At 52.6% G+C, this 24,779-nt stretch overlaps 1 protein-coding gene across 1 annotated transcript in view; it reads left to right on the top strand.

Annotated features, from left to right (window-relative positions):
* Positions 1 to 20,536, top strand: part of FCGBP (Fc fragment of IgG binding protein) — a 42,317-nt gene extending 21,781 nt beyond the window's left edge. The window contains exons 13-23 of the mRNA XM_010849227.1: positions 940 to 1,081; positions 3,856 to 4,193; positions 5,290 to 5,863; positions 6,185 to 6,801; positions 7,402 to 7,945; positions 9,752 to 10,323; positions 10,653 to 11,226; positions 12,229 to 12,428; positions 16,042 to 16,425; positions 19,982 to 20,250; positions 20,371 to 20,536. Of these exons, the coding sequence (XP_010847529.1) occupies positions 940 to 1,081; positions 3,856 to 4,193; positions 5,290 to 5,863; positions 6,185 to 6,801; positions 7,402 to 7,945; positions 9,752 to 10,323; positions 10,653 to 11,226; positions 12,229 to 12,428; positions 16,042 to 16,425; positions 19,982 to 20,250; positions 20,371 to 20,380 (4,224 nt within the window). The 3' untranslated portion in view covers positions 20,381 to 20,536. The remainder of the gene's footprint in view (positions 1 to 939; positions 1,082 to 3,855; positions 4,194 to 5,289; positions 5,864 to 6,184; positions 6,802 to 7,401; positions 7,946 to 9,751; positions 10,324 to 10,652; positions 11,227 to 12,228; positions 12,429 to 16,041; positions 16,426 to 19,981; positions 20,251 to 20,370) is intronic.
* The last annotated feature ends 4,243 nt before the right edge of the window (positions 20,537 to 24,779 follow it).

Below are 24,779 nucleotides of genomic sequence, written 5' to 3'. Positions count from 1 at the left end.
GCATCTTTTATATCTCCTGCACTGGCATGCAGGTTCTTTACCACTAGCGCCACCTGGGAAGCCCACAGTATATGTGCATTTTATTTATTCATGTATAATAGATATAATGTTATATATAAACCTTTTACTATAAAAATTTTCACACTGGCAAAAGTCAAGGGACCAGTATAATAAATCTCCCTGTACCCATCACTTGGTTTCAAAAATGATCAACATTTTCCCAGTCTTGTTTCATCTCTACCCCTGTTTCCTCTCCAGTCTGGATATTTAAAGAAAATCCCTTTTCATTTCATCCGTACTTTATATGTATTATTAACTCAGTTATGCTTTAATAGGGCTTCCCTGGTGGTGCAAAGGTAAAGAACCCGCCTGCCAATGCAGGAGATGTGGGTTCTACTCCTGGGTTGGGAAGATCCCCTGGAGGAGGAACTGCCAACCAACTCCAGTATTCTCGCCTGGGGAAAATTCAGTAGACAGGAGCCTGGCAGGCTACAGTCCATGGGGTTGCAAAAGAGTCAGTTATGACTTAGCGACTAAATGACAGCAATTGGTGCTATTATTACCTGCAACTTACAGGTGAGAAAACTCAGGCATGACAAAGCTCAATTTGTGCAGAGTGATGTAACTTGGAAATAACAGAAACCAGCTTCAGACCCAGGCAATCAGCTCCAGATCCTATGTTCTTAATTCCCACATTACACTGTTTCTCTCATACAGCAGACAGTTAGTGGAAATTTCAGAGTAAATGAATGAGTACATGAATGAAAGCGAACGAATGAATGAATTGGACCCCAAGGCCATGCTGTGCTTTAGTTTCACAGATAAGGGGCCACCCTGCTGGAAGATGTCCCTTTTACATCCTCCGGACCGCCTATGCCTGGAACACCGCAGTTGCCAGAGTCAGCCTGGCCCTGACAGCCATATCTTCTGTCCCCACAGCCCGAGAAGGTGGTACTCACTGACAACTGCCAGCAGCAGTGCGTGTGCCAGCCCGGAAAAGGCCTGGTGTGCCAGAACCACAGCTGCAGTGACGGGCAGGTTTGCCAGCCCTCGGGAGGAGTCCTGAGCTGCGTCACCAAAGGTGCTGGGTTGGGGCCAGGGAGGGTGCAGCGAGGGGGACAGAGGACAGGGACTCCGGATCTGAGGGTGGCGTCACCCGGATCTTCATGGTGGCAGGCACAGAGGACTCACAACTGGAGTCTCAGACCTGGGGACCCGTAGGCTAGGATTCCCGGGGCAGGGGCAGCGGCCCTCCAGGCTGGGAGGCAGGGACTCTTATGGTAGAAAGCAGTCAGTGGGAACCCTCAGGAATAGGTTTCCCCAGGCAGACAGCAGAGACCCTCTGAGTAAGGCAGAGAACAGAAAACTTCTTCTCTAAAGGGCCAGAGGGTAAATATTTAAACTTGCAGGCCATATGGTCTCTGTCCCTACTCAGCTCTCCCTTTGCAGCACGCAATCAGCTGTAGACCGTGTAAGTGAAGGGGTGTGACTCCAGTGAAATTTTATTTGCAGAAACAGGCAGCTGGCAGTGCATAGTTTGCTGGTCACTGGTATGCGGAATTAGGCTCAGGGTTTCAGTCACCATCCCCAAGGGGCAGGGCAGACCGGGACCCACAGGGACAGAAAGCAGAGTCCTGGTGCTTCCCTAGTGGTTCCGTGGTTAAGTCTTCGCCTTCCAGGGCAGCAGGTGTGTGCTCTATCCCTGGCCGGGGAACTAAGATCCCACAGGCCTCTGGACCAAAAACACAGAACGGAAAACAGAAGCAATAGTGTAACAAATAAAGACTTTAAAAAAATGGTCCACATCAAAAATATCTTAAAGAAAGAAAGAAAGCAGAGTCCTGAGATCTCAGGCAGAGACCTCCCGAAGGCCAGGGTCTTGAATACAGCACCTGCCTCAAGCGGAGGTTCAGGATTTATAGAGATACACCCTCAGACAGTGACACCTCTCAGGATTAAGTCTGAGATATAAAGCCACACCCCAGGACTGATTTCTTGGGTGAAGGGCAGAGAAAATTCCCTTATTCCTGAGGCTAAACGGATATACCTCCAGGACTGACTGACATTTGGGGCTCATGGGCAGGATAAGTGGGACTCCCAGGGACCCTGTTATGTCGGTCTGAGTCCAAAGGAGACAGAAACCACACATGCTATGTCGCTTCAATCGTGTCTGACTCTGTGCGAACCTATGGACTGTAGCCTGCCAGGCTCCTCTCTCAATAGGACTTTCCAGCAAGAATACTGGAGTGGGTTGCACTGCCCCAGTGCAAGTCTCCTGCATTGGCAGAGGGATGCTTTACCACTAGCGCCACCTGGGAAGCCACACAGGAGCTTAAATAGGGGAAGTTGAACAGAATTCTTTGCTTATAGATATTGACTACTAAGGGATTAAAAAAACGCTAATGAACACAAGAAGAGTAGATGTAGGGAGCAGCCCCTGCCCCAAAGGTTACAGCAGAGCACCGAAGGAAGGGAGGAATTGGGAAGACGGCCCCCACGTCAAGGATGGGAGGCAGATCTTACTGGAGGGTGGCAGACAGGTTATGCAGGCTGGAGCTGGCAGGCGGGAAAACCCTCACTGGGGTGCTGGCAAACTCACTGGGAAGCCGCCTGCTGGGGTGCACAGGGAAGCCAGAAGGGGCTTCACTGAGCAGGTGTCCCACAAGCTGCTGGTGCCACGTGCCACCAGGAGCCCAGACAGCAAGGCCCGCTAGAAGCAGGAGCCACCCCTTCCTCCTGCTGTGACCCTCTAGCTCCCTCTACTGACAAAGCCCAACTCCACTGGAGGATTTGGAGCTAAGAAGCAGTCAACTGAAAATAAGCACACGGGGAGAGAGGAGGTGGGGTCTTGGTCCTAGAGGCTTCCCTAGTGGCTCAGTGGTAAAGAACCCATCAGTCAATGCAGGAGACGTGGGTTCTATCCCTGGGTTGAGATCCCCTGGGGAAGGAAATGGCAACCCACTCCAGTATTTTTGCCTGGGAAATCTCATGGACAGGCGAGCCTGGTGGGCTACAGTCCATGAGCTAGCAAAAGAGTTGGATACAGCTTAGCGACTAAACAACAATAACAACTTGGGCATAGGGATTCCAAAAACCGGGCTCACTGATTCAGTGGCCCTAGGAAGGGAGTCCTGGACAAAGAGACCCTCGGAGGCAGGGCCTGAGAAATGAGATCTCCCAAGACCAGGGTGTTAGGCACACGAATCCCAGGGAGATGGAGTCTGGAACAGAGGGCTCAGCAGGCTATGAGACTTAGAAAAAGGGGCCCCGGGGTCAGGCTCTTAAATGCTGGGACCTCTGAGGTTAGTTTCCCACCAGAAAGTTCATGCAGTACATTGGTCTTGGGCACAGAGACCACCAGGACCCGGGTTTCCATGCAGAGCCTCCAGGAGGCTGGGGGCCCAGGTGTGAGGAAATCTGGGTGCCAGGAACCTGGGACACAGAGGACCCTTGGCTGTGGGTATCCTTAGGGATGCCTGCAGGGCTGGCACAGGGACCAGGGACCCCTGTGGTCTCAGACCTCAGTCCTCTGGGGCTGAGGTCTTAAGCAAGGGGACCCCAGAGTCTGGTCACAGAGGTAGGGACTAGAACCTGTCTTGGGGCCTGAGTCTCAGAAGTGGGACCTTTGACAGGGTCTTGGACACAGTTTCAGACATGGGAGCAGGGGCACCCTGGGCCTGGTCTCAGAAATGGCAGACTGGGGGCCAGCCTCTCAAATGGAAGGACCCTGGAACCTGGTCTTCCCCCCCGCCCCCGCACCCCAGGAGCCCTCAGAGCTGGTGTCCCGGCTGATTCTGGGAAGAAACTGGCTTTCCACTTGGCAGCCCCTCAAGGTCCTCTCTCCTCTGTCCCCAGACCCGTGCCACAGTGTGACATGTCGGCCACAGGAGACGTGCCAGAATAAGAATGGCCAGGGCGTGTGCGTGCCCAACTACCAGGCCACGTGCTGGCTGTGGGGCGACCCACACTACCACTCCTTCGACGGCTGGAACTTTGACTTCCAGGGCACCTGTAACTATGTGCTGGCATCAACCGACTGCCCAGGGAGCAATGCCCAGGGCCTGACACCCTTCACTGTCACCACCAAGAACGAGAACCGGGGCAACCCCTCAGTGTCCTATGTGAGGCTGGTCACCGTGACCACCCTCAACACAAACATCTCCATCCACAAAGGCGAGATCGGCAAAGTCCGGGTAAGGCTGGTCCCAAGTCCCCAGGTAGGGTGGGAAGGGTCCTGCTGGTCACAGATGGGGAGCTCAGGGCTCTCTCTCTTCACTTAGTCCTGAAACAAAATAGCAAGAGCAATGATAATTACATCACCCCACTTTTGGGAATTAAATGAGTCTAGCCCTTCATTAAGGGCTTTAATGTAGGACTTCAGAATTTGCCTTTTTAGACATCTGGGTTTGAATCCACCCTCTCTTTATGAGATGTGTGATACTGGGCAAATGACTGGACTTGGTGGCCCTCAGTTTCCTCATCTGTGAAATGGGCATCATAGCAGGCACTGCCCCACAGTGAGTGATGCACGTAGAGTGCTCAGCTGAGGGTCTGACCCAGGTAAGCACCCTTGATTGTTTGCGAGGAAACAAATGAGAGGCCCCGAGCCTCAGACATGGAGAGAAATTCAAGGAGATCCGGAGAGAGCAAGATGGGCTGCCCTTTCTGCCCAGAATAACGGAGATGCAGATTAGTGGCAGCTCACAGGGAGAGAATGATTTATGGAACAGAGTAGGCACTCGATAAACGATGGTGAGTGAGTGGCAGAGATGGCCAGACACACAGAGATGCACAGGAAATAAGGAGAGAGGGAGGGACTAGGTGAGTAAGACCCAGAGAAAGACCAGAGAGATGGACCCAGAGAGAGACAGTAACACACACACACACACACAGATGCAGAGAGAGATAATGCACAAGTGAGAGAGACACGGAGAAGGGAAGAGGACCCAGAGAAAGAATAAAGAGAGACAGAGTGCGAGAAACTCAGAGAGAGAGACCAGAGAGAGCAGTAGGTCCAGATGTAGAAAGAGAGACAGAGAGGGAAGAAGGGAGGGAGATGGAGATCAAAAGAGAAACCCAGAGAAAGCCACGGGGTGGGCTTTCATTCTCCAGGGCCTGGACTAGAGCAAACCTCCATAGTGTTTGTCAAATGACTCTATGAGCAGCAGTCATGAGGAAGGCCTTGGCAGCTCCCAGCCACAGCGGGACGAGCGAGGGAGGCAGGGGGCCAGATCTGGGCCTCCGCATCTCCAGTGACCTGGTTTGCCTCCCACCCTCCTCTCCCCCCAGGTGAACGGTGTGCTGAGGGCACTGCCTGTCTCTGTGGCTGACGGGCGGCTTTTGGTGACCCACGGTGCATCCAAAGCAGTGCTGGCCACTGACTTCGGGCTGCAGGTCACCTATGACTGGGACTGGCGAGTGGAAGTGACGCTGCCCAGCAGCTACCACAGCGCCGTATGTGGGCTCTGTGGGAACATGGACCGCAACCCGAGCAACGACCAAGCCTTCCCCAATGGCACCCTGGCTCCCTCCATACCTATCTGGGGCGGCAGCTGGCGGGTTCCAGGCTGGGACCCACTGTGCTGGGATGAATGTCAGGGGTCCTGCCCGACCTGCGCTGAGGACCGACTGGAGGAGTACGGGGGCCCCGGCTTCTGTGGACCCCTGGCCCCTGGCTCCGGAGGCCCCTTTGCCGCCTGCCATGACCATGTGGCCCCCGATAGCTTCTTCAAGGGCTGCGTTCTGGATGTCTGCCTGGGCGGTGGGGCCAAGGACATACTTTGCCAGGCTCTGGCTGCCTACGCTGCCGCCTGCCAGGCCGCTGGGATCGTCATTAAGGACTGGAGGACGGAGGCTGGCTGTGGTGAGCGCTGGGGGGACAGAGCAGGAGCTGCCGCCAGGGGTCCCAACGCTTTGGAGCTGGTTTGATTTCATTCCAGTCCTTTTGGGTCTGTTTGTTTGTTTCTCTTTGTCTTGCTGTGTTTGTTTTTGTCTCTCGCTGTCTTGGCCCTCGTCTCTGCGTCTGCCTTTGGTTGTCTGTTTCTCCTCTTCTCTCTTCCCATCCCTGGGTCTTCCATCGTCTCTAATTCTGTTCATCTTGGTCTCTCTCTGGCTCGTCCCACCCTATCCTCAGACCCCACCTCCTGAAACCGTTCTCTCTTTCTTTCTCTTCATCCACCCACAGAGCTCCCCTGCCCGGAGAACAGCCACTACGAGCTCTGTGGCCCACCCTGCCCAGCCAGCTGCCCATCTCCCACGCCCCCCACCAGCCCTGCCGTATGTGAGGGCCCCTGCGTGGAGGGCTGCCAGTGCAACTCAGGCTTCGTGTTGAGTGCCGACCGCTGCGTCCCCCTGGAAGGCGGCTGTGGCTGCTGGGCCAATGGCATCTACCACGAGGCCGGCAGTGAGTTCTGGGCTGATGCCACCTGCTCCCAGAGGTGCCAATGTGGGCCCGGAGGTGGCTCGCTGGTCTGCAAGCCTGCCAGCTGTGGGCTAGGTGAAGAGTGTGCACTGCTGCCCTCAGGCCAGCATGGCTGCCAACCTGTCAGCACAGCTGAGTGTCAGGCCTGGGGTGACCCCCATTACATCACCCTGGATGGGCACCGATTTGACTTCCAAGGCGCTTGCGAGTACCTGCTGAGTGCGCCCTGCCATGACCTACCCGAGGGGGCTGAGAACTTCACCGTCACGGTAGCCAATGAGCACCGGGGCAGCCAGGCCGTCAGTTACACCCGCACTGTGACCCTGCACATCTACGGCCACAGCTTCACCCTCAGTGCCGGCTGGCCCCGGCAGCTGCAGGTGAGCAGTCTGTGGACCAGCACGTGCCAGCCCTGGGGTTGCCTGGGATAGTTAGGGGTCTGCCAATTCCCTGACTGCCTTTCACAGGCTAAGGGGGCAGATGGAGGGGTTCACAGTAGGGGGTTTGGAACAGCGGCTTCCCCATGTCTAAGCCTTAGTTTACTCCTCTGTGAAATGGGTCTAAGAAAAGTATCTGCCTTAGAGGGTAGTGTGAGGAGCCAATGATATCCTGTCAATAAAAAAAAAAAAATTAGTTCAGTCATGTCCATCTCTTTGCGACTCCATGGACGGTAGCTCACCAGGCTCCTCTGTCCATGGGATTCTCCAGGCAAGAATACTGGAGTGGGTTGCCATTTCCTTCTTTAGGGTATCTTCCCCACTCAGGAATTGAACCCGGTTCTCCTGCATGCAAGTGGATTCTTTACCACTGAGCCACCGGGGAAGCCCTCGTTATTACTGCTACAACTATTAACTATTACAAGGAGGGGAAGGTGACGCGCACAAGGTGTCTCCGCCCCAGCCCCCAGTAGATAGTGAAGTCAAGATTCTAACCTGTGCCTCCGACGTTCAGTAACCCCCACTCCCACCCCGCCCCTTCAGGTGGACGGCAAGCTGGTCGCCCTGCCCTTCCAGCTGGACTCCCGTGTGCACGCCTACTTGAGCGGTGCCGACGTGGTGGTGGCCACCGCCTCCGGGATCTCGCTTGCTTTCGACGGAAACAGCAACGTGCGCCTGCGCGTGCCGGCGGCGTATGCGGGCGCCCTCTGTGGCCTGTGCGGGAACTACAACAAGAACCCCAACGACGACCTGAACGCGGTGGAAGGGAACCCCGACCGCTGGCAAGTGGGCGGCGCCGCGGGCTGCGGAGAGTGCGTGCCCGGGCCGTGCCCCAAACCCTGCACGCCCGAGCAACAGGAGCCCTTCGGCGGCCCCGACGCCTGCGGCGTGATCTCGTCCCCCGAAGGCCCGCTGGCTCCCTGCCACAGCCTCATTCCGCCCGAGCAGTACTTCCAGGCCTGCTTGCTGGACGCCTGCCAGGCTCAGGGCCATCCAGGAGGCCTCTGCCCGGCCGTGGCCGCCTATGTGGCAGCCTGCCAGGCCGCTGGGGCTCAGCTCGGCGAGTGGAGGCGGCCGGACTTCTGTCGTGAGTAGTGATCCATGCACGGTACACATAGTGGGGTCTCTCCTCCTACCCTCTTTGCTGGGCTCTGAGACAAGAGCCTTCTCCGTAGGGCTTAGGCACCATCCCGCCTTCCCTTAGCCTGTGAAAGAAATACCTTGGCATTCACACACTGGAATATACCCAGTGACATACTGCAGTGGGAGAGACTCATACATGTGGCTAGAAACCCTGGGTCCAGTTGTTGTTCAGTCCCTAAATTGTGTCTTATTCTTTGTGACCCCATGGACTACAAAGCACCAGGGTTCCCTGTCCTTCACTATCTCTCAGAATTTGCTCAAATTCATGTCTGTTGAGTCGCTGATACCATCCAACCGTCTTGTCTTCTGGTCGTCCCCTTCTCCTCCTGCCTTCAGTCTTTCCCAGCATCAGGGTCTTTTCCAGTGAGTTGGCTCTTCACCTCAGGTGGCCAAAGTTTTGGAGCTTCCGCTTCAGCATCAGTCCTTCAAATGGATATTCAGGGTTGATTTCTTTTAGGGTTGACTGGCTTGATCTCTTTGCTGTCCAAGGGACTCTCAAGAGTCTTCTCCTGCACCACAGTTTGAAAGCATCAATTCTTTGGTGCTCAGCCTTCTTTACGGTCCAACTCTCACATCCGTACATGACTACTGGAAAAACCATAGCTTTGACTAGATGGACGTTTGTCAGCAAAGAGATGTCCATATCCAGTCCAGTACACTGTCAGGATTTATGCACTCAGATAGACTGGGGTGACTGATCACCCCAGTAGATTCTCTCAGTTACCTCTGGTCAGAGAGACCTAGAGAGCTACACCTCGTCAGATGCCTCTGTTGGTGGTGGTGGTGTTTAGTTGCTCAGTTGTGTCTGACTCTTTGCAACCCCATGGATTATAGCTCTTCAGGCTCCTCTGTCCATGGAATTCTCCAGGCAATACTGGAGTGGTTTGGCATGTCCTTCTCCAAGGGATCTTCCCAACCCAGGGGTGGAACACAGGTCTCCTGCATTGGCAGGCAGATTCTTCACACTGAGCCACCAGGGAAGCTCCAGATGCCTCTAGACTGTTTTGTTTTGTTTTGTTTTTTAAACAGGGTAATGCACAGGGTCAGATAGATTTCGTCTCATAACCTCAGACAGGGCCTCCTCTGGTTAGAGACACTTGGTCACATTTACACAGAGACACACGTAGGCAGATATACCTATCTGGTGGAATCAGGGTGGAATCAGGACCCTGACATAGCCCCAGGAAGATACATACAGGTTCATGGTCCGAGAATCCTGGGCAGTTCCCCTCAGGCAGATCTCCTGGTCACGTTTATCCTGTCGGCTTCACCCAATGATACACGTGTGGTCAGAGTCACACACTGACAGACCCTGTCAGAGAGACTGTGAGAGGCTTCCAGATCAGACATCCACAGGCAGGCATACTCAGATGGATTCATACCCCAAGATGCATCTGGCCCCACACCCCAGCAAGATTCACACCCTGAGATACTCACGGTCGGTTCTAATCCTGCATATCTTGGTCAGATATATGAGGTTGGAGTCACCCAGTCAGACCGACTTGATCTTTAGAAATACTTGAGCAGGTTGTTACGCAGCCTGGCTAGAGAGACCTGCTTCCCAGATCCCCACACTGAATCCCCCATTGGCCGTGCTGGGTCAGACACCCCACTCAGATCCCTGGACAGATTCGCTCATGAGATATCCCAGGCAAAACACACAGAGTCACCCCAGCAGCTTCTCCCGCTCTGTACCTCCCCGGCGTCCTCCTCCCTCACGCCCTGCCTCCTTCCCCTCTTGTCCCCGCAGCCTTCCAGTGCCCTGCCCACAGCCACTACCAGCTCTGTGGTGACTCCTGCCCTGTGAGCTGCCCCAGCCTCTCAGCGCCTGAGGGCTGCGAGTCCACCTGCCGTGAGGGCTGCGTCTGCGACGCCGGCTTCGTGCTCAGCGGAGACACCTGCGTGCCTGTGGGCCAGTGCGGCTGCCTCCACGAGGGCCGCTACTACCCGCTGGGCGAGACCTTCTACCCGGGCCCTGAGTGTGGGCGGCACTGCCAGTGTGGACCCGGGGGCCAAGTCAGCTGCCGGGAGGGCGAGACCTGCAGGCCCTACGAGGAGTGCCGGGTGCAGGACGGCGTCCAGGCCTGTCGCCCCACCGGCTGTGGCCGCTGCCTGGCCAATGGGGGCGTCCACTACATTACCCTGGATGGACGCGTCTATGACCTGCATGGCTCCTGCTCCTATATCTTGGCCCAGGTCTGCCACCCACAGCCTGGGGACGAGGACTTTACAATTGTGCTTGAGAAGAATGCAGCTGGAGATCCCCAACGTGTGGTGGTTACTGTGGCCGGCCAGGTGGTGACCCTGGCTCGAGGGCCGCAGGTAAGTGGACCCGGCCTTGCCCTGGGGGGTCTGAGGAGGAGAGGGCCTAACCTAGGGATTTTGAGAGCGATATGAACCCAGTGCAAGGGGACTAAGGAGGACATAGATCTGTCCTGGGGGCCTGAAGGAGACATGGCCCCAGCCTTGGAGACTGAGGAGACATTGTCAGCCTGGGGTCTCTGAAGGGAGCATACTCTGCCCTGGGAAGTCTCTGGGGGACATGGCCTCACCCCAGTGGAACTGAGAGAGAGTCTGTAGCCTGGGAGTCCGAGGGGACAGGCTGACCTGTGCTTCTCTGAGTCCCTGACCCACCTGGCCCTTCCATCCAGGTCACTGTGGATGGTGAGGCCGTAGCCCTGCCCGTGGCTGTGGGTCACGTGCGGGTGACGGCCGAGGGCCGGAACATCGTTCTGCAGACGACCAAGGACCTGCGGCTTCTCTTTGATGGCGACGCCCACATCCTCATATCCATCCCTTCCCCCTTCCGCAACCGGCTCTGCGGGCTCTGTGGCAACTTCAATGGCAACTGGAATGATGACCTTGATCTGCCCAGCGGCACCACGGCCCCCAGCGTGGATGCCTTTGGAGCTGCATGGCGGGCACCTAGCTCCTCCCAGGGCTGCAGCGAGGGCTGTGGACCCCAAGGCTGCCCTGTGTGCTCAGCAGAGCAGACGGCACCATACGAGAGCCTCGAGGCCTGCGGGCAGCTCCGGGATGCCAACGGCCCCTTCTCAGCCTGCCACGCGGCGCTGAGCCCCTCTGAGTACTTCCGCCAGTGCGTGTATGCCCTCGGTGCCCAGAAGGGCAACGTCACCTACCTCTGCCGCAGCCTGGCAGCCTACACAGCGGCCTGCCAGGCGGCCGGCATGGCTGTGAAGCCCTGGAGGACAGACAGCTTCTGCCGTGAGTGTCTGGGGACCCCTGGGAGGACTCCGGCTCGGGCTCAGTGCCCCCTGTTCTGTCTGCATCTCAGGGGCAGGGCCCCAGTTCCTCCCTTAGCACACTCTGCTCCTGGCTTCACTCCTGCCCGGCTGACTGGCCCTTCTCAGACTCCTTTCAGGGGCCCGCTCTCCTGAAACCTTCTCTTACAGTTCTCAGGGCCCTTCCTGGACATCTGTGGTGATTTGGGAGGGTGGGTCGGGCAGGTCAGGAGGTCACACAGTAAAACTTGAGTCTCACCCAGGCCCCCGCCCTACCCCCGCCAAGATGGGACCATCACCCCTTAGATCCTTCAGGACAAGACTGCAGGCTCCTCAGACTCCTAGCCCAAGACTGTACCTCTTAGCTAACCTCCAGTCAGGGCTTATCTGTTTCCTTCAAACCCCCAGGACAGGGCTGTGTTTCCTTAGACTCTCCTGGACACAGCAGTGGCCACTCATGACCCCAGGCCCGAGCTGTGTCTCCTTCATTCTTCTCAGGGCAGGACCTACACGCAGGCAGTGGACACTGTCTGTCTCCCTCTCTGACCTCTCTCCTGACTGCCAGCCTCATGGGTCTAGTGACCTCCTGAGCATTTTCCACTAGGTGTCCTTAGGGGGTCCTCACACACCTCCTGTGTTCCCATGTGACATCAGCATTTCACCCCAAACATAATCTTCTTATTTTTCAACCTTGATCGTCATCTCAAGGCAGCCACACCATCCACCCGTTGATTAGCCAGAGCCCAGGCCCTCACTATGCATGCTTCCCCTGGGTCCTCACAGCTCCCATCCTGGCCCTGACCTTCTGTCTGTATTTCCCCTGATCACACTGGACCATCACAGTCTGTCCCACTGACATGAGCCCCACAGGGCAGGGGCTGGAGCTGTGTGTCCCCAGCACCGGCAGCTCAGATCCAGGTGTGCAGCGGGTCCTGTTCATTTCTCAGCGAGCAGCCGTGACCCCACCCCGCTCCTTTCTCTGCAGCGCTCCAGTGCCCCACCAACAGCCACTACTCCGTCTGCACACGCTCCTGCCAGGGCTCCTGCGCGGCTCTCTCTGGCCTCACGGGCTGCACCACCCGCTGCTTTGAGGGCTGTGAGTGTGACGACCGCTTCCTGCTGTCCCAGGGCGTCTGCATTCCTGTCCAAGACTGTGGCTGCACCCATGATGGCCGATACTTGCCGGTAAGGAGGAATTTGAAGTGGGCAGGGAGGGTGGAGGAGCTTGAGGGTCAGAGGTAAAGAACCCGCCTGCCAATGCAGGAAATGTGGGTTTGATCCTTGAGTCAGGAGGATCCCCTGGAAAAGGAAATGGAAACCCACTCCAGTGTTCTTGCCTGGAGAATACCATGGACAGAGGAGCCTGATGGGCTGCAGTCCATGGGGTCGCAAAGAGTCAGACACGACTGAAGGGACTAAACAGCAGCATGGAGCTTGAGGTGGACAAGGAGGATGGAGGAGCTTGAGGGAGACTCAGATTTTCTGTATTTTTTTTTTTTAAACTTTTTATTTTGTATTGGGGTATAGCCAATTGACAATGTTGTGATGGTTTCAGGTGGACAGCAAAGGGACTCATTCATACATATACATGTATCCATTCTCCCCCAAACTCCCCTCCCATCCAGGCTGCCACATCACATTGAGCAGAGTTCCATACAATCAGTCCTTGCTGGTTATCCATTTTAAACATAGCAGTGTGTACATGTCCATCCCAAACGCCCTAACTATCTCTTCCTCCCATCCTCCCCCTCGGGAACCATAAGTTCATCCTCTAAGTCTGTGGAGACTCAGAATTTCTGTGCTGATCCCCTCGAGGATGGGGACAGGGAGGTTGCCACATTTCCCTCCTGTGACTCAATGCTGGTGAAGTCCCCGTATTAGTTTCCTATGGCTGCTGTGACAAATGACCATAGCTTGATGCCTTAAAACAAGAGAAATTTATTCTCTTGTTTAGTTATAGAGGCCAGAAGTCAGAAACCAGAATAGGTGGGCCAAGATGACAGCTCTAGGGGGAAATCTGTTCCTTGTCTCTCCTGGCTTTTGGTGGCTGCAGGCATTCCTTGGCTTATGGCCTTGTCTTTGGTTGTTTTTGGTTACCCTGGTGGCTCAGATGGTACAGAATCCTCCTGCAATGCAGGAGACACAGGTTCGGTCCCTGGGTTGGGAAGATCCTCTGGAGAAGGAAATGGCAACCCACTCCAGTAGTCTTGCCTGGGAAATCCCATGGACAGAGGAGCCTGGCAGGCAAAGAGTCAGACAGGACAGAACGACTAACCCTCACTATTTTAGTTGGTGAGTTGGGTCCAACTCTTTGCGACCCCATGGACTGTGGCCCGCCAGGCTCCTGTGTCCATGGGATTCTGCAACCAAAAATACTGGAGTGGGTTGCCACTTCCTCCTCCAGGGGATCTTCCTGACCTAGGGACCAAACCCAAATCTTCTGCATTGGCAGGTGGATTCTTTACCACTGGGCCACATGGGAAGCTCTTGGCTTATGGTCACATCATTCCAATTTCTGTTTCCATGTCACATGTCCCCCCGTCTTTGCTGTGTGCCCTAAAATCTCCCTCTGCCTCCTGCTTCTAAGAATACACTTGACTGTGTTTAAAGCCTGCCAGGATTAATCTCTCCATCTCAAAATCCTTAATCACATCTGCAAACACGCTTTCTCCATATAAGGTGACATTGAGTAGCTCTAGGCATTAGGACCTGATATCTTTGTAGAGAGGGTGATATTGGACCTACTGCAGTCCTCTGTGTGAGCCTCATTTTCTCTATCTGTAAAATGGGGTTAACCATCATCCTTGCACCCTGGGTGTCTGAGGAGCCAGGGGTGATCGAAAGGCACTTGCTGAGCACTGGGCCTCACCCTCCACATTCATCACACCCAGGAAAAATAACAATAATTTACAGCAGTGTAGTAGGTAGCACTCTGGAGAGGGAATCGGCACCCCACTCCAGTACTCTTGCCTGGAGAATCCCAGGGACAGAGGAGCCTGGTGGGCTGCCGTCTCTGGGGTCACATAGAGTCGGACACGACTGAAGTGACTCAGCAGCAGCAGCAGCAGTAGGTAGCACAACTATGGCCATTTAACAATGGGAATTGAAAGTTAAGAGCTAATTTATTTTTGTGATGGATTTTAAAAAAAAATTATTTCATTTTTGGCAGTGCTGGGTCTCTGTTGCTGCTCGGGCTTTTCTGTAGTTGCGGCAAGTGGGGGCTGCTCTCTAGTTGTGGGGCACGGGTTTCTCATTTGGTGGCTTCTCTTCTTGCAGAGCACAGGCGCTAGAGCACACGGGCTTCAGTAGCTGTGGCTCCCCGGCTCTAGAGCACAAGCTCAACAGTTGTGGCACGCAGGCTTAGTTGCTCCAAGGCATATGGGATCTTTCTGGACCTGGAATGGGGTTTGACACAGATTTGTGTTTCCTGTATTGGCAGACGGATTCTTTACCACTGAACCCCTAGGGAAGCCCATGATTGATGTTTTTGGAGCTCTCACTATGCACTAAGTTGGTTATAGATGTTAAGTCATTCGATAGTCACAGCAATTCTGCAAGACACGGACTATTATGTTCCCCATTTTACAGATGACAAAGAGAAGTCAGCTCAAGGCTACCCATTAGCAAGGGAGGAGTCTGGGGTTCATACCCCAGCAGCCTGGACTCACCTCTGAACCATGAGGCTGTCCTGCTTCTTCAGAAGCATGTTTGTCAAACAAAGGAAAGATAGATTACCGCATTCCTTCCCCATTCATCCCAGGTTTTTGTTTTTTTGCTGCATGCGGTCTTTAGTGCAGCATGCAGGCTTCTCTCTAGTTGTGGCACACAGGTTCTGTAGTTGCAGCATGCAGACTTAGTTGCCCCACAGTGTGTGAGATCTTGGTCCCCCGACCAGGGATTGAACTCGTGTCCCATGCATTGCAGGGCAGAGTCTTAATCACTGAACCACCGGGGAAGTCCCTCATCCTAGTTTTATTAATAGCAGAATGGTAGCCTGGAGGGTCTAGAAGTGCAGGACTTCTTGGAAAGAAGATGCCAAACAAAAAAAAACAAAAAACTGTTCACAATTCTGAGGCTCTGCTGTTTGGCCTGAGCTCAGCAGGGCAGTTCTTCTGCCATCCCTGGGCTCACTCATACTTCTGTAGTCCCCCAGTGGGTCAGCTGAGGGTTGGCCGTCCCTCTTCCATGAGATCTCTCCTCCTTGGGTGGGCTAGCCTGTGGTGGCTGGACAGGGTTCCAAGAAAGAGTAGTAAAGCTGTCGGGTCTCTTGAGGTCCAGGCTTGAACTTGGCACAGCGTTGCTTCTGCTGCATTGCAATAACCAAGGCATAGTCTTAAGTCCAGCTCAGATTAATGGGAAAGGGGAAATAAACTCCATTTCTTTCTTTTTTAAAAAACACTCTTTCTTTTTTAAAAAATTTATTTATTTTTGGCTGTGCTGGGGTTGAGTCTTCATTGCTGCACGTGAGCTTTCTGTGGTTGCAGTGAGCAGGGGTTACTCTTCATCGTAGTACCTGAGCTTCTGCTGCGGCAGCTTCTCGTTCTAGAGTACAGGCTCAGTAGACGCAACCCACGGGCTTCGTTGCCCCTCAGCATGTGGGATCTTCCTGGACCAGGGGTCAAACCTAGGTCCCCTGCATTGGTTGGCAGACTTATCCACTGCACCACCAGGCAAGTCCTAAACTCCATTTCTTAGAGGAAGTTACTGCAGAGTGACCCCGGATGGATGCAGAGGGTGGAAGGTGGTGGCCGTGTTTGCAGTCCACCGCACCTTGTCACCTGCCCCTTTCTGTGCACAGGTGAACTCCTCCCTGCTCACCTCGGACTGCAGCCAGCGCTGTTCCTGTTCCTCAATCACCGGCCTGACATGCCAGGCAGCCAGCTGCCCGCTGGGCCGTGTATGCGAGGTCCAGGCTGGGACCCGGGACTGCTGGGTGCCCCATGGCCTCTGTTCCCTCTCTGTGGGTGCCAACCTCACCACCTTCGATGGGGCCCACAGCGCCGTCAGCTCCCCTGGTGTCTACGAGATCTCTTTCCGCTGCCCAGGATCACAGGAGACTGTGCCTTGGTACCGTGTGGTTGCCGATGTCCAGCCCTGCAAAGGCAAAGTGGAAGCCGTGGCCCGGGTTCATATCTTCTTCCAGGACGGTCTGGTGACTGTGACCCAAAACAAGGGTGTATGGGTAAGCCAGGACACAGGGACTGTGTCTCCCCTGGGCTTTGTTCTTCCTGTTGCAGTGTGCCTACGTTCCTTGTGCCCTGTCTGTCCTAACGTCTGTTTTCTTCACACATCTCTGCAATTTGTTTCTCTAGGTTTGTATTTGTGTCGATACTTCAAACTTAGTCCCTCTCTTCTGGCTGAGTTCTTGAGGAGCAAAAGCACAGTCAAGTAACTTACCCGTTTAGATGTTAGTGTTAAGCAAGACTCTATGGTTTCAAGTGAGAGAAAACCAATTTCAGAGTGCCTTGAGCAAAACTGAATTTATCAGCCCATGTAACTAGAAAATCCAGGGACACAGCCTCAGGAGTGGCTGGATCTAGGTGCCCTGGATTTGTACCTCTGTGTTTAAGACTTGCTGATTACCAGTCAGCTTCATTCTCTGTGACTCCCTCCAACATACTCATGAAACAGGGATTATCATTATCTCCGTTTACTCAGAGGGGAAACCAGGGCCCAAAAAGGTGAAGTCATTTACTCAGGTCACTCAGAGAGTACCTCAGAGATCCAAGCCTTGAACCCACAAGCACCACCCATGCCCTGAACCACTTTGATGGCAATGGAGTGCTGGTGGTGACGGTGTGGACACAGGGGACCGAGATAGACTCCAGGCGCAGTGCTCGCTCAGTGGGACCGTTCTTTGAACTCCGTCAATTCCAGGTCACTTTCCTCTGCCCTCAGCTGTGTTTCAGCTTGCTCTCAGGGTCCCCTCAGGCCTGTCACTGTTTGTCTCCTGAGTCCGTTCCAGCCCAGATGGGTCCTCCCTTCTGTCCCTTGACTTCCACTGACTTATCACTGTCTTGCATTTGCCAAACTCCACAGTTCTCACCACCCTGATTCCAAATGTCTAGAGAGAGTCTCTCTGGCCGAACTGAGGGCTGATGAGGACTCAGAGTCTGCTCCGCCATGGCCTGTGTCATAGAGCCTCATGACCAAACACAGTCGTCAGGCTGCTCTAAAGCTCCCGTGTCCTGTTTCCATGGCCTGTTCTTGGATTGCAGCGCCATGCACCGGTGTCTTCTAGGTCCAGTAGGGGTGTAGCCCGTGCTCCACACACCCCTCCCCCAGGGGATGCTCTGCATTCCTCCCCCGTGCAGGGAGATGGTCCGAGACTCAGCCCTGCTTTCAGCAGGGAAGCTTGTGTTCTCTCTTTAGCATAGTCTAGATCAGTCACTCTTTCTCTGACTGACTCTCTGCTGGACCCATAATTCAGGTGAACAGGCCCCTACTCTTTTGTTATGTTGAATATGTTTTTAATTTTTGTATTGGGGTGTAGTTGCTTTATAATGTTGTGTTAGTTTCTATTGCACAATGAAGGGAATCAGGCATATATATACGTGTGTCCCCTCACCTCCCTCCCACCCATCTAGGTCGTCCCAGAGCACCTAGCTGAGCTCCCCACACTATCCAGCACGCTCCCGATAGCGGTCGGTTTTACACGTGGCAGTGCGTATACGGTCAATCCCGACCTCCAGTTCATCCCACCGCCCTCCTCCACGTCTTCATGTCCATTCCCTGTGTCTGCGTCTCTATTCCTGCCCTGCAAATAGGTTCATTTGTACCCTTTTTCTAGATTGCAAATCCATGCATGAATATATTTCTTTTTCTGACTTACTTCTGTCTGTGTGACAGACTCTGGGTCCATCCGTGTCTCTACAAATGACCCAATTTCATTCCTTTTTATGGCTGAGTAATATTCCCTTGTGTATATGTACCACATCTTCTTTATCCATTCGTTTGTTGATGGAATTTAGATTGGTTCCATGTCCTGGCTCTTGTAAGTAGTGCTTCAGTGAATGAACACTGGGGTACATGTGTCTTTTTGACCTACGTTTTTTCTCTGGATATATGCCCAGGAGTGAGATTACTGCAGACCCCTACTCACAACCTTCCTTTGCTCATCTGTCCAGAAACAATTCTCTACATAGCAGACAGATGCTCTAGAAATGTGAATCGGATCGGGCCATTCTGCTGCTTTAAACTCTGCAGCGACTTCTCAGAGCAACATTCCAAACTCAAGCCACCTCCCTTCCATGGCCTGCAAGACTTTATGCGATCAGACTCCCGCTGGCCTCGCCAACCTCATCGCCTCCAGCTCCTTCCTGAGCTCATGGGCTGTGCTGCTAACAGGCCGAGCTGGCCTTTATGCTGTTCACACAGTGGACCACGCTTGTTCCCACCGCCGGGCTGCTGCGTTTCCCCCTGCCGCAGTACTCTCCTTCCAGATTTCCTAAGCCTCTGCTCCTTCTCATCCTTCAGATCTCAGTTCCAGTCTCACCGCTTCTACAGAGAGACCTTTCCCAACGCCCTACGGAAGCTCTCCCTCTTCAGCCCAGCCTCTGTGCGGTCATTCTGTTTTATCCCCTTGCAGTGCTAGTCACTCTCTGAAGTCATCCATTATTTCTTCGTGTTTGTTGATGTGCTCCCTCACTGGCATACAATCCTCAGGTGGGCAGGGATCCTGTTCCCCTCGGTCATCACTTTGTCACCAGTACCCAGATCAGGGTCTGGCCCCAGGAAGCAACTGGTTTTGTGACCCGCCTGGTCCCTCTGCACCAGGCCATGTGCTGGGAACACAGATAACTCAGTCCCACTTCTTATACCATCTAAGCTTGCAGCCTGCTGAGATTTCCCGCCCGCCTCTCCAGCTGTCCTTCACAGCATCCATCCATCCTCCTCCTCTCCTCCTTCCACCTGTCCTTCCTTTTTGCCTCCCTTCCTTCCCCCTCCATTCCTTCCTTCCATTGATTCACCATCCGTCCATCCATCCACCTCTTCAGATCTGTCTACCTATCTTTCTTATCTACCTGACTCTCCAGTCATCTGGCAGAGGAAGCGTCACATACAAAGGCATTTTGAAAAAAAGAAACTTTTCTTTGAAAGAAGGCTCTCCAGGGAGTCTAACTTTACAAGGGTTAACTCATCAGAGAAAACAGACAACACTTATTTAGAAGAAAAAAACTCACCAGGTTACCACGGTTACTGAGTCCACAGCCTGTGATGGACAAACGGTCATTTTCTCACATGGTTATTACACTGGCGAGGTCATGACTTGTCTTCAGACATCAGCGTGGCAAAAATAAGGGATGAAGTTGCCTTGTTAGGGAGCCAGTAACTTAACAGGACATGCTCAAGGGTTCTTTTTATTTTGGAAACTAGAATTAGACAGGATGATGCTGGGGTTTGACTCGTTGTTTATCTCTCTGGTGCAAGTGCCTCCCCCCAACCCCAGGTGCCTTTGGAATGTTGTGTGCACACCTACTTATGCGTTGATCCATGTCTTCATCCATCCACTCTCCGTGCTTCTATCCATTCATCCACATCTCTGATTATCTTAGGTGTCCGTCTCTCCATTTGGTGCATCCATCCGGGCCTTATCTCTTTCAGCATCTGCCTCTCTGTGTTTGCTCCTTGGACTCGTTGTCTTCCTTGGGGTCTCCTTTGTTGTAACAACCAGCTTCTCTGTAGTTCCAGCCTCACCTCTGTGTTTCACGCACCTTTCCCCCCGCCAAAACCACCAGGTGAATGGTCTCCAAGTGGGCCTCCCAGCTGAGGTGTTAACATCTGTGTCCGTGAGTCAGAACCCTGACGGCTCTGTGCTAGTCCAGCAGAAGGAGGGGGTTCAGGTGAAGCTTGGCGCCGATGGGCAGCTGGCTGTGGTGGTCAGCGATGACCATGCTGGGAAGCTGTGTGGGGCCTGTGGAAACTTTGACGCGGACTGGAGCAACGATTGGCCTAACTCCCAAGAGACAACGTTGGAGAATTGGAAAGCACAGGACTTCTCCCCATGGTAAGGGATACAGCTCGGAGGCCAGGCTTCTTGGACCAGGGGCACCTGCGTCCTCATGGGAAGGGGGAAGTCAGGGTGGGCGCTCCGTCTACAAAAGTGCTAAGTGTCTGTGTCTCACAGTCAGGACTGATCAGTCATCCACCGGGAAGGAAGACTGCAGGACCTGAAGCCTCTGGAGGCTGAGGGACGCACTCTGTCATTGCATGTGTCCCTCTGCTCTACCCCTTTGCTGAGCCACCGAGGCCAACCGGAAAAGCATTCAATAAATATCTTCGATTAAATTGCACACCAGTGTGTCTGTCTCATGTCTGCTTATCCATGACCTTCCTTCCTGTACATGCGTGCTTGCTAAGTAGCTTCAGTCATGTCCTACTCTTTGCGACCCTGTGGACTGTAGCCTGCCAGGCTCTTCTACCCATGGGATCCAGGCAAGAATACTGGAGTGGGTTGCCATTCCCTTCTCCAGGGGATCCCGACTCAGGGATCAAACCTGAATCTATTAAATCTCCTGCATTAGCAGGTGGGTTCTTCACCACGGAGCCACCTGGGAAGCCCCCCCTTCCTGTGAATCAGGTGTCAGATGCCTGGGGAACCTGGCATATGATGAATATTTACTGGCAGGTGAGGGGACGGCTGGATGGAGACAGATAGATAGATTGGGAAAGATGTAGATGGGGAAATGGGAAAATGGGCAGTTGGATGATTAGAAGAATGGATGGATGAGAAAATGAACATTTGGATGGAGGGAAGAAGTAGAAAATGAAAATATCAACAGCTTCTAACTTTATAATCTGGGCACAGTAATTTCTCTGCCACTCAGTTTCTTCATATGTTTTAGTCCACTCAGGTTGCTATAACAAAATATCATAAAATAGGTGGTTTATAAACAACAAACATTTAAATTTCGCACAGTTCTAGAGCCTGGGATCCCTGGTGGCTCGAACAATAAAGAATGTACCTGCAATGTGGGAGACCCGGGTTTGATCCCTGGGTGGGGAAGGTCCCCTGGAGACGGGAATGGCAACCCAATGCAGTAGTGCCTGAAGATTCCATGGACAGAGGAGCCTGAAGAGCTAAGGTCCATGGAGTGGCGAAGTCAGACACGACTGAGCAACTAACACTTTGACTTTCACTAGGGCCTGGGGAGTCCAAGAGCAAGGCATCAGCAGATTTGGTATCTGGTGAGCGCCTGCTTTCTGGTTCATGGATGACCATCTTCTCATGTGTCCTCACTTGGTGGAAGGGCAAGGGAGTTCTCTGGGCCTCTTTTATAAAGGCAGTAATCTCACCCCACCAAAGTCTTCATCTCCAAATACCATCACGTTGGAGGTCAGCTTCCGACACAGGAATCTTGAAAGGACACAAGCATTCAGCCAAAAGCATCATACTTAAAGTAGAGCTAAAGATAGTCCCTACCTCACAGAGTTGGAGTGAGAACTTAAGGTGTTCGTCCAATCTACGCATCAAAAGCTGAAGTCTCTCTTCTGTCCTAACTCTCTCTCCTGCCCTGCCTACACTAGTCTCCCCCACCTCAGTGACTATCACTGCCAAACCTCAGTCAGAACATGGGGAGTTATTCTTGATTCTTCCCTCATCTTTGCCCTCCACTCTGTTCATCAAAGCATCTTTTTGGATTGTATTGAAACATAACTGAAATCTGCCTGCCTTTCTTATCACGCCCACTGTCACCACCTGGTTCAGCTGGCATCATCATGCGTACCATCTGCTCCTCCCCGCCTGTAATTCATGCTCACAGCCACTAGAGGACTCTTCTTTACCTATAAAGAGTACCACTGGCTATTGATCGTAATAAAATCAAATTCCTTCACCTAAAAGGCCCCTGCCAATCTCTTATTTTTAAAAAGTATTTATTTATTTATAAATAAAGAGAATTGGACCACAAAGAAGGCTGAGCCCCAAAGAATTGATGCATTTGAACTGTGGTAGTGGAGAAGACTCTTGAGAGTCCCTAGGACAGCAAGGAGATCAAACCAGTCAATCCTAAAGGCAATCAACCCTGAATATTCATTGGAAGGACTGATGCTGAAGTTGAAGCCCTAAAACTTTGGCCACCTGATGCGAAGATCTGACTCTGAAGACAAGGCCCTGCTGCTGGGAAAGATTGGGGACAGGAGGAGAAAAGAGCAACAGACGACGAGATGGTTGGATGGCATCATCGACTCAATGAACATGAGTTTGAGCAAACCCCAGGAGACAGTGGAGGACAGGGAAGCCTGGCATGCTGCAGTCCACGGGGTCGCAGGGTCAGACACAACTTTGTGACTGAACGTTTATTTGGCTGCACCAGGTCTTAGTCGTGGCATGCAGGATCTTTAGTTGTGGCATGTGGGATCTAGTTCCCTTACCAGGGAGTTGAACCTGAACCCCCTGCATTGGGAGCATGAAGTCTTAGCCACTGGACCACCAGGGAAGTCCTCTACCAACCTCTTCTGACTCATCTCCTATCATTGTCATTATGATTTGGGAACCTTATCTTTCAGGGTATTGAACATGCCAAATTTTTTACTTCATTCCTTTGTGAAAGAGCTGTTCCCTCCACTCATCACTGACTAGATGCTTCTCATCCTTCAGATGTCCACTTACCTGTTACTACCTTACAGAGCCCTTCCACAACCACCTCACTGAAAGTGGATTTCCTCTGTTACTCTCTGTCCTTAACCTGTGGGGTCTGCTGCAACTCCGTGTAGTTAGTGTCCGAACGAAATTAAATTGTAGGACAGCAGTTGGAGTCTGCAGAGAACTGGAGAATTGCTTGTGGTGGAAATATATCTGGGGTCGGCAGTGAAGTGTATGAACACAAAAACAGATTTCTTTTATAGCAAAGGAAGTTAACAGGTGCCACAGACTGGTAGATATGGGTCAGAGGATGCTGAAATTGTGATTCCTTGTATGTTCTCATTCAAATGGGAAACACAGTCATCAGTTAAGAGCAAGAAAGAAAAAGTTTTGAGGTCTGATGAGAGAAAAGAGAGTGTAAAATGATCCTTCAAGAAAAGGGGTCCAAGACTTCTTGGTGGCCAGTGGTTAAGAATCCTCCTGCTAATGCAGGCCACACAGGTTCGATCCCTGGTCCGGGAAGATCCCTCATGCCATGGAACACGTAAGCCCCTACACCACGACTACTGAGCCTGCACTCTAGAGCCCATGCTCTGCAACAAGAGAAGCCACCGCAATGAGAAGCCTGCACAACTCAATGAAGAGTATCCCCTGATCACCGCAACTAGAGAGAGCCCATGCACAGCAACAAAGACCCACCCCAGCCAAAAAAAAAAAAAAGAGAAAATCGTTCCAGCTGCTTTGGAAAAAAGTGTGTCAGTAGGTAAACATACTCTGATCACATGACTCAGCCATTTGACTCCTGGAACTCTTCTCAAAAAAAAAAAAAAGAAAAAGAAATTATCTGTCCACACAAGTACTTGTAAGTGAATATTTCATAGCAGCATTATTCATAACAACCTCCATACTGGAAACATCTGGAAAGCTCATCAACAGGTAGCCAGACGAACAAAGTGTGGTCTAGCTGTACAGTGAACTCAGCAATGAAAAGGAACCAACTAGTGATACATGCAACCATTTGGAACGTGATGCTAAGTGACAAAAACGAGACACAGAATTCTACGTATTGTATAATCTTATCTATATGAAATGGGATGATTGAGCTGTTCTGAAACTGAATTGTGGTGATGAGTGTATAAACTAAATTTACTAAAATGTGTTCTATAACGTGTTGACCTCTACACATAAAATAGGTGTTTTTTTTTTTAACAAATTGATCTTTTAAAAATATATTTATTTATTTGTTTGTTTCTATGTCCGGTCTTAGTCGTCACACGTGGGTCTTTCATTGTTGTGGTACATGGGCTTCTCTCTAGTTGTGGTGGGTGGGCTTTGTTGCCCCTCGACCTGTGGGATCTTAATTTCCTGACCAGAGATTGAACCTGAGTCCCCTACGTTGGAAGATGGATTCTTAACCACTGGGCCACCAGGAAAGTCCCCAAAGAGGTGGATTTTATGACATGTAAATTATGCCCTAAGCATTTAAAAATGAGCACATTGCTGATACTACTAAGAAAAAAAGAAAGGAAATGGGAGAATGATTTAATTAGGGACATGTGATAGGATGGCTGGGCCACATTAGGGACTGCTTGGGGTCATGTGTCAGAGTAGGTGTGGGTTTTCTCCATCCACATTTAGCTGCCAGTGTGCAGGTGTGAAGGAGGTGGAGAGTGGACTCAATTGGGTGCAAAAGGTAAAGTTAGAAGTTTGAGGGCATGAGGAAAGAAGAGGAGATAACAGTGGATGGGGGATTGGGCTGGGTGGTGAGAGTAGTGTGATCATGAGGAAGTGAGGTGAGGGGCAGGGAGAAGGAGGTCAGCTTCATGGGGCTGAAGTGTCCCCGGAGCAACAGTTTCAGAGGGAGTGAACTGGAGAGACAAGAGGTGATGGGCAGACAGTGAGATGCATGGAACTGAGATTCTGCAGGGGCTGCAGTTTTGGGGCTGTCACTG

Source organism: Bison bison, unplaced genomic scaffold (genome assembly GCF_000754665.1).
Source record: "Bison bison bison isolate TAMUID 2011002044 unplaced genomic scaffold, Bison_UMD1.0 scf7180017864280, whole genome shotgun sequence".
In the NCBI taxonomy this organism is placed as follows: Eukaryota; Metazoa; Chordata; class Mammalia; order Artiodactyla; family Bovidae; genus Bison; species Bison bison.
The sequence above is the reverse complement of the archived record's forward strand: the minus strand, read 5'-3'. Positions and strand labels throughout refer to the sequence as shown.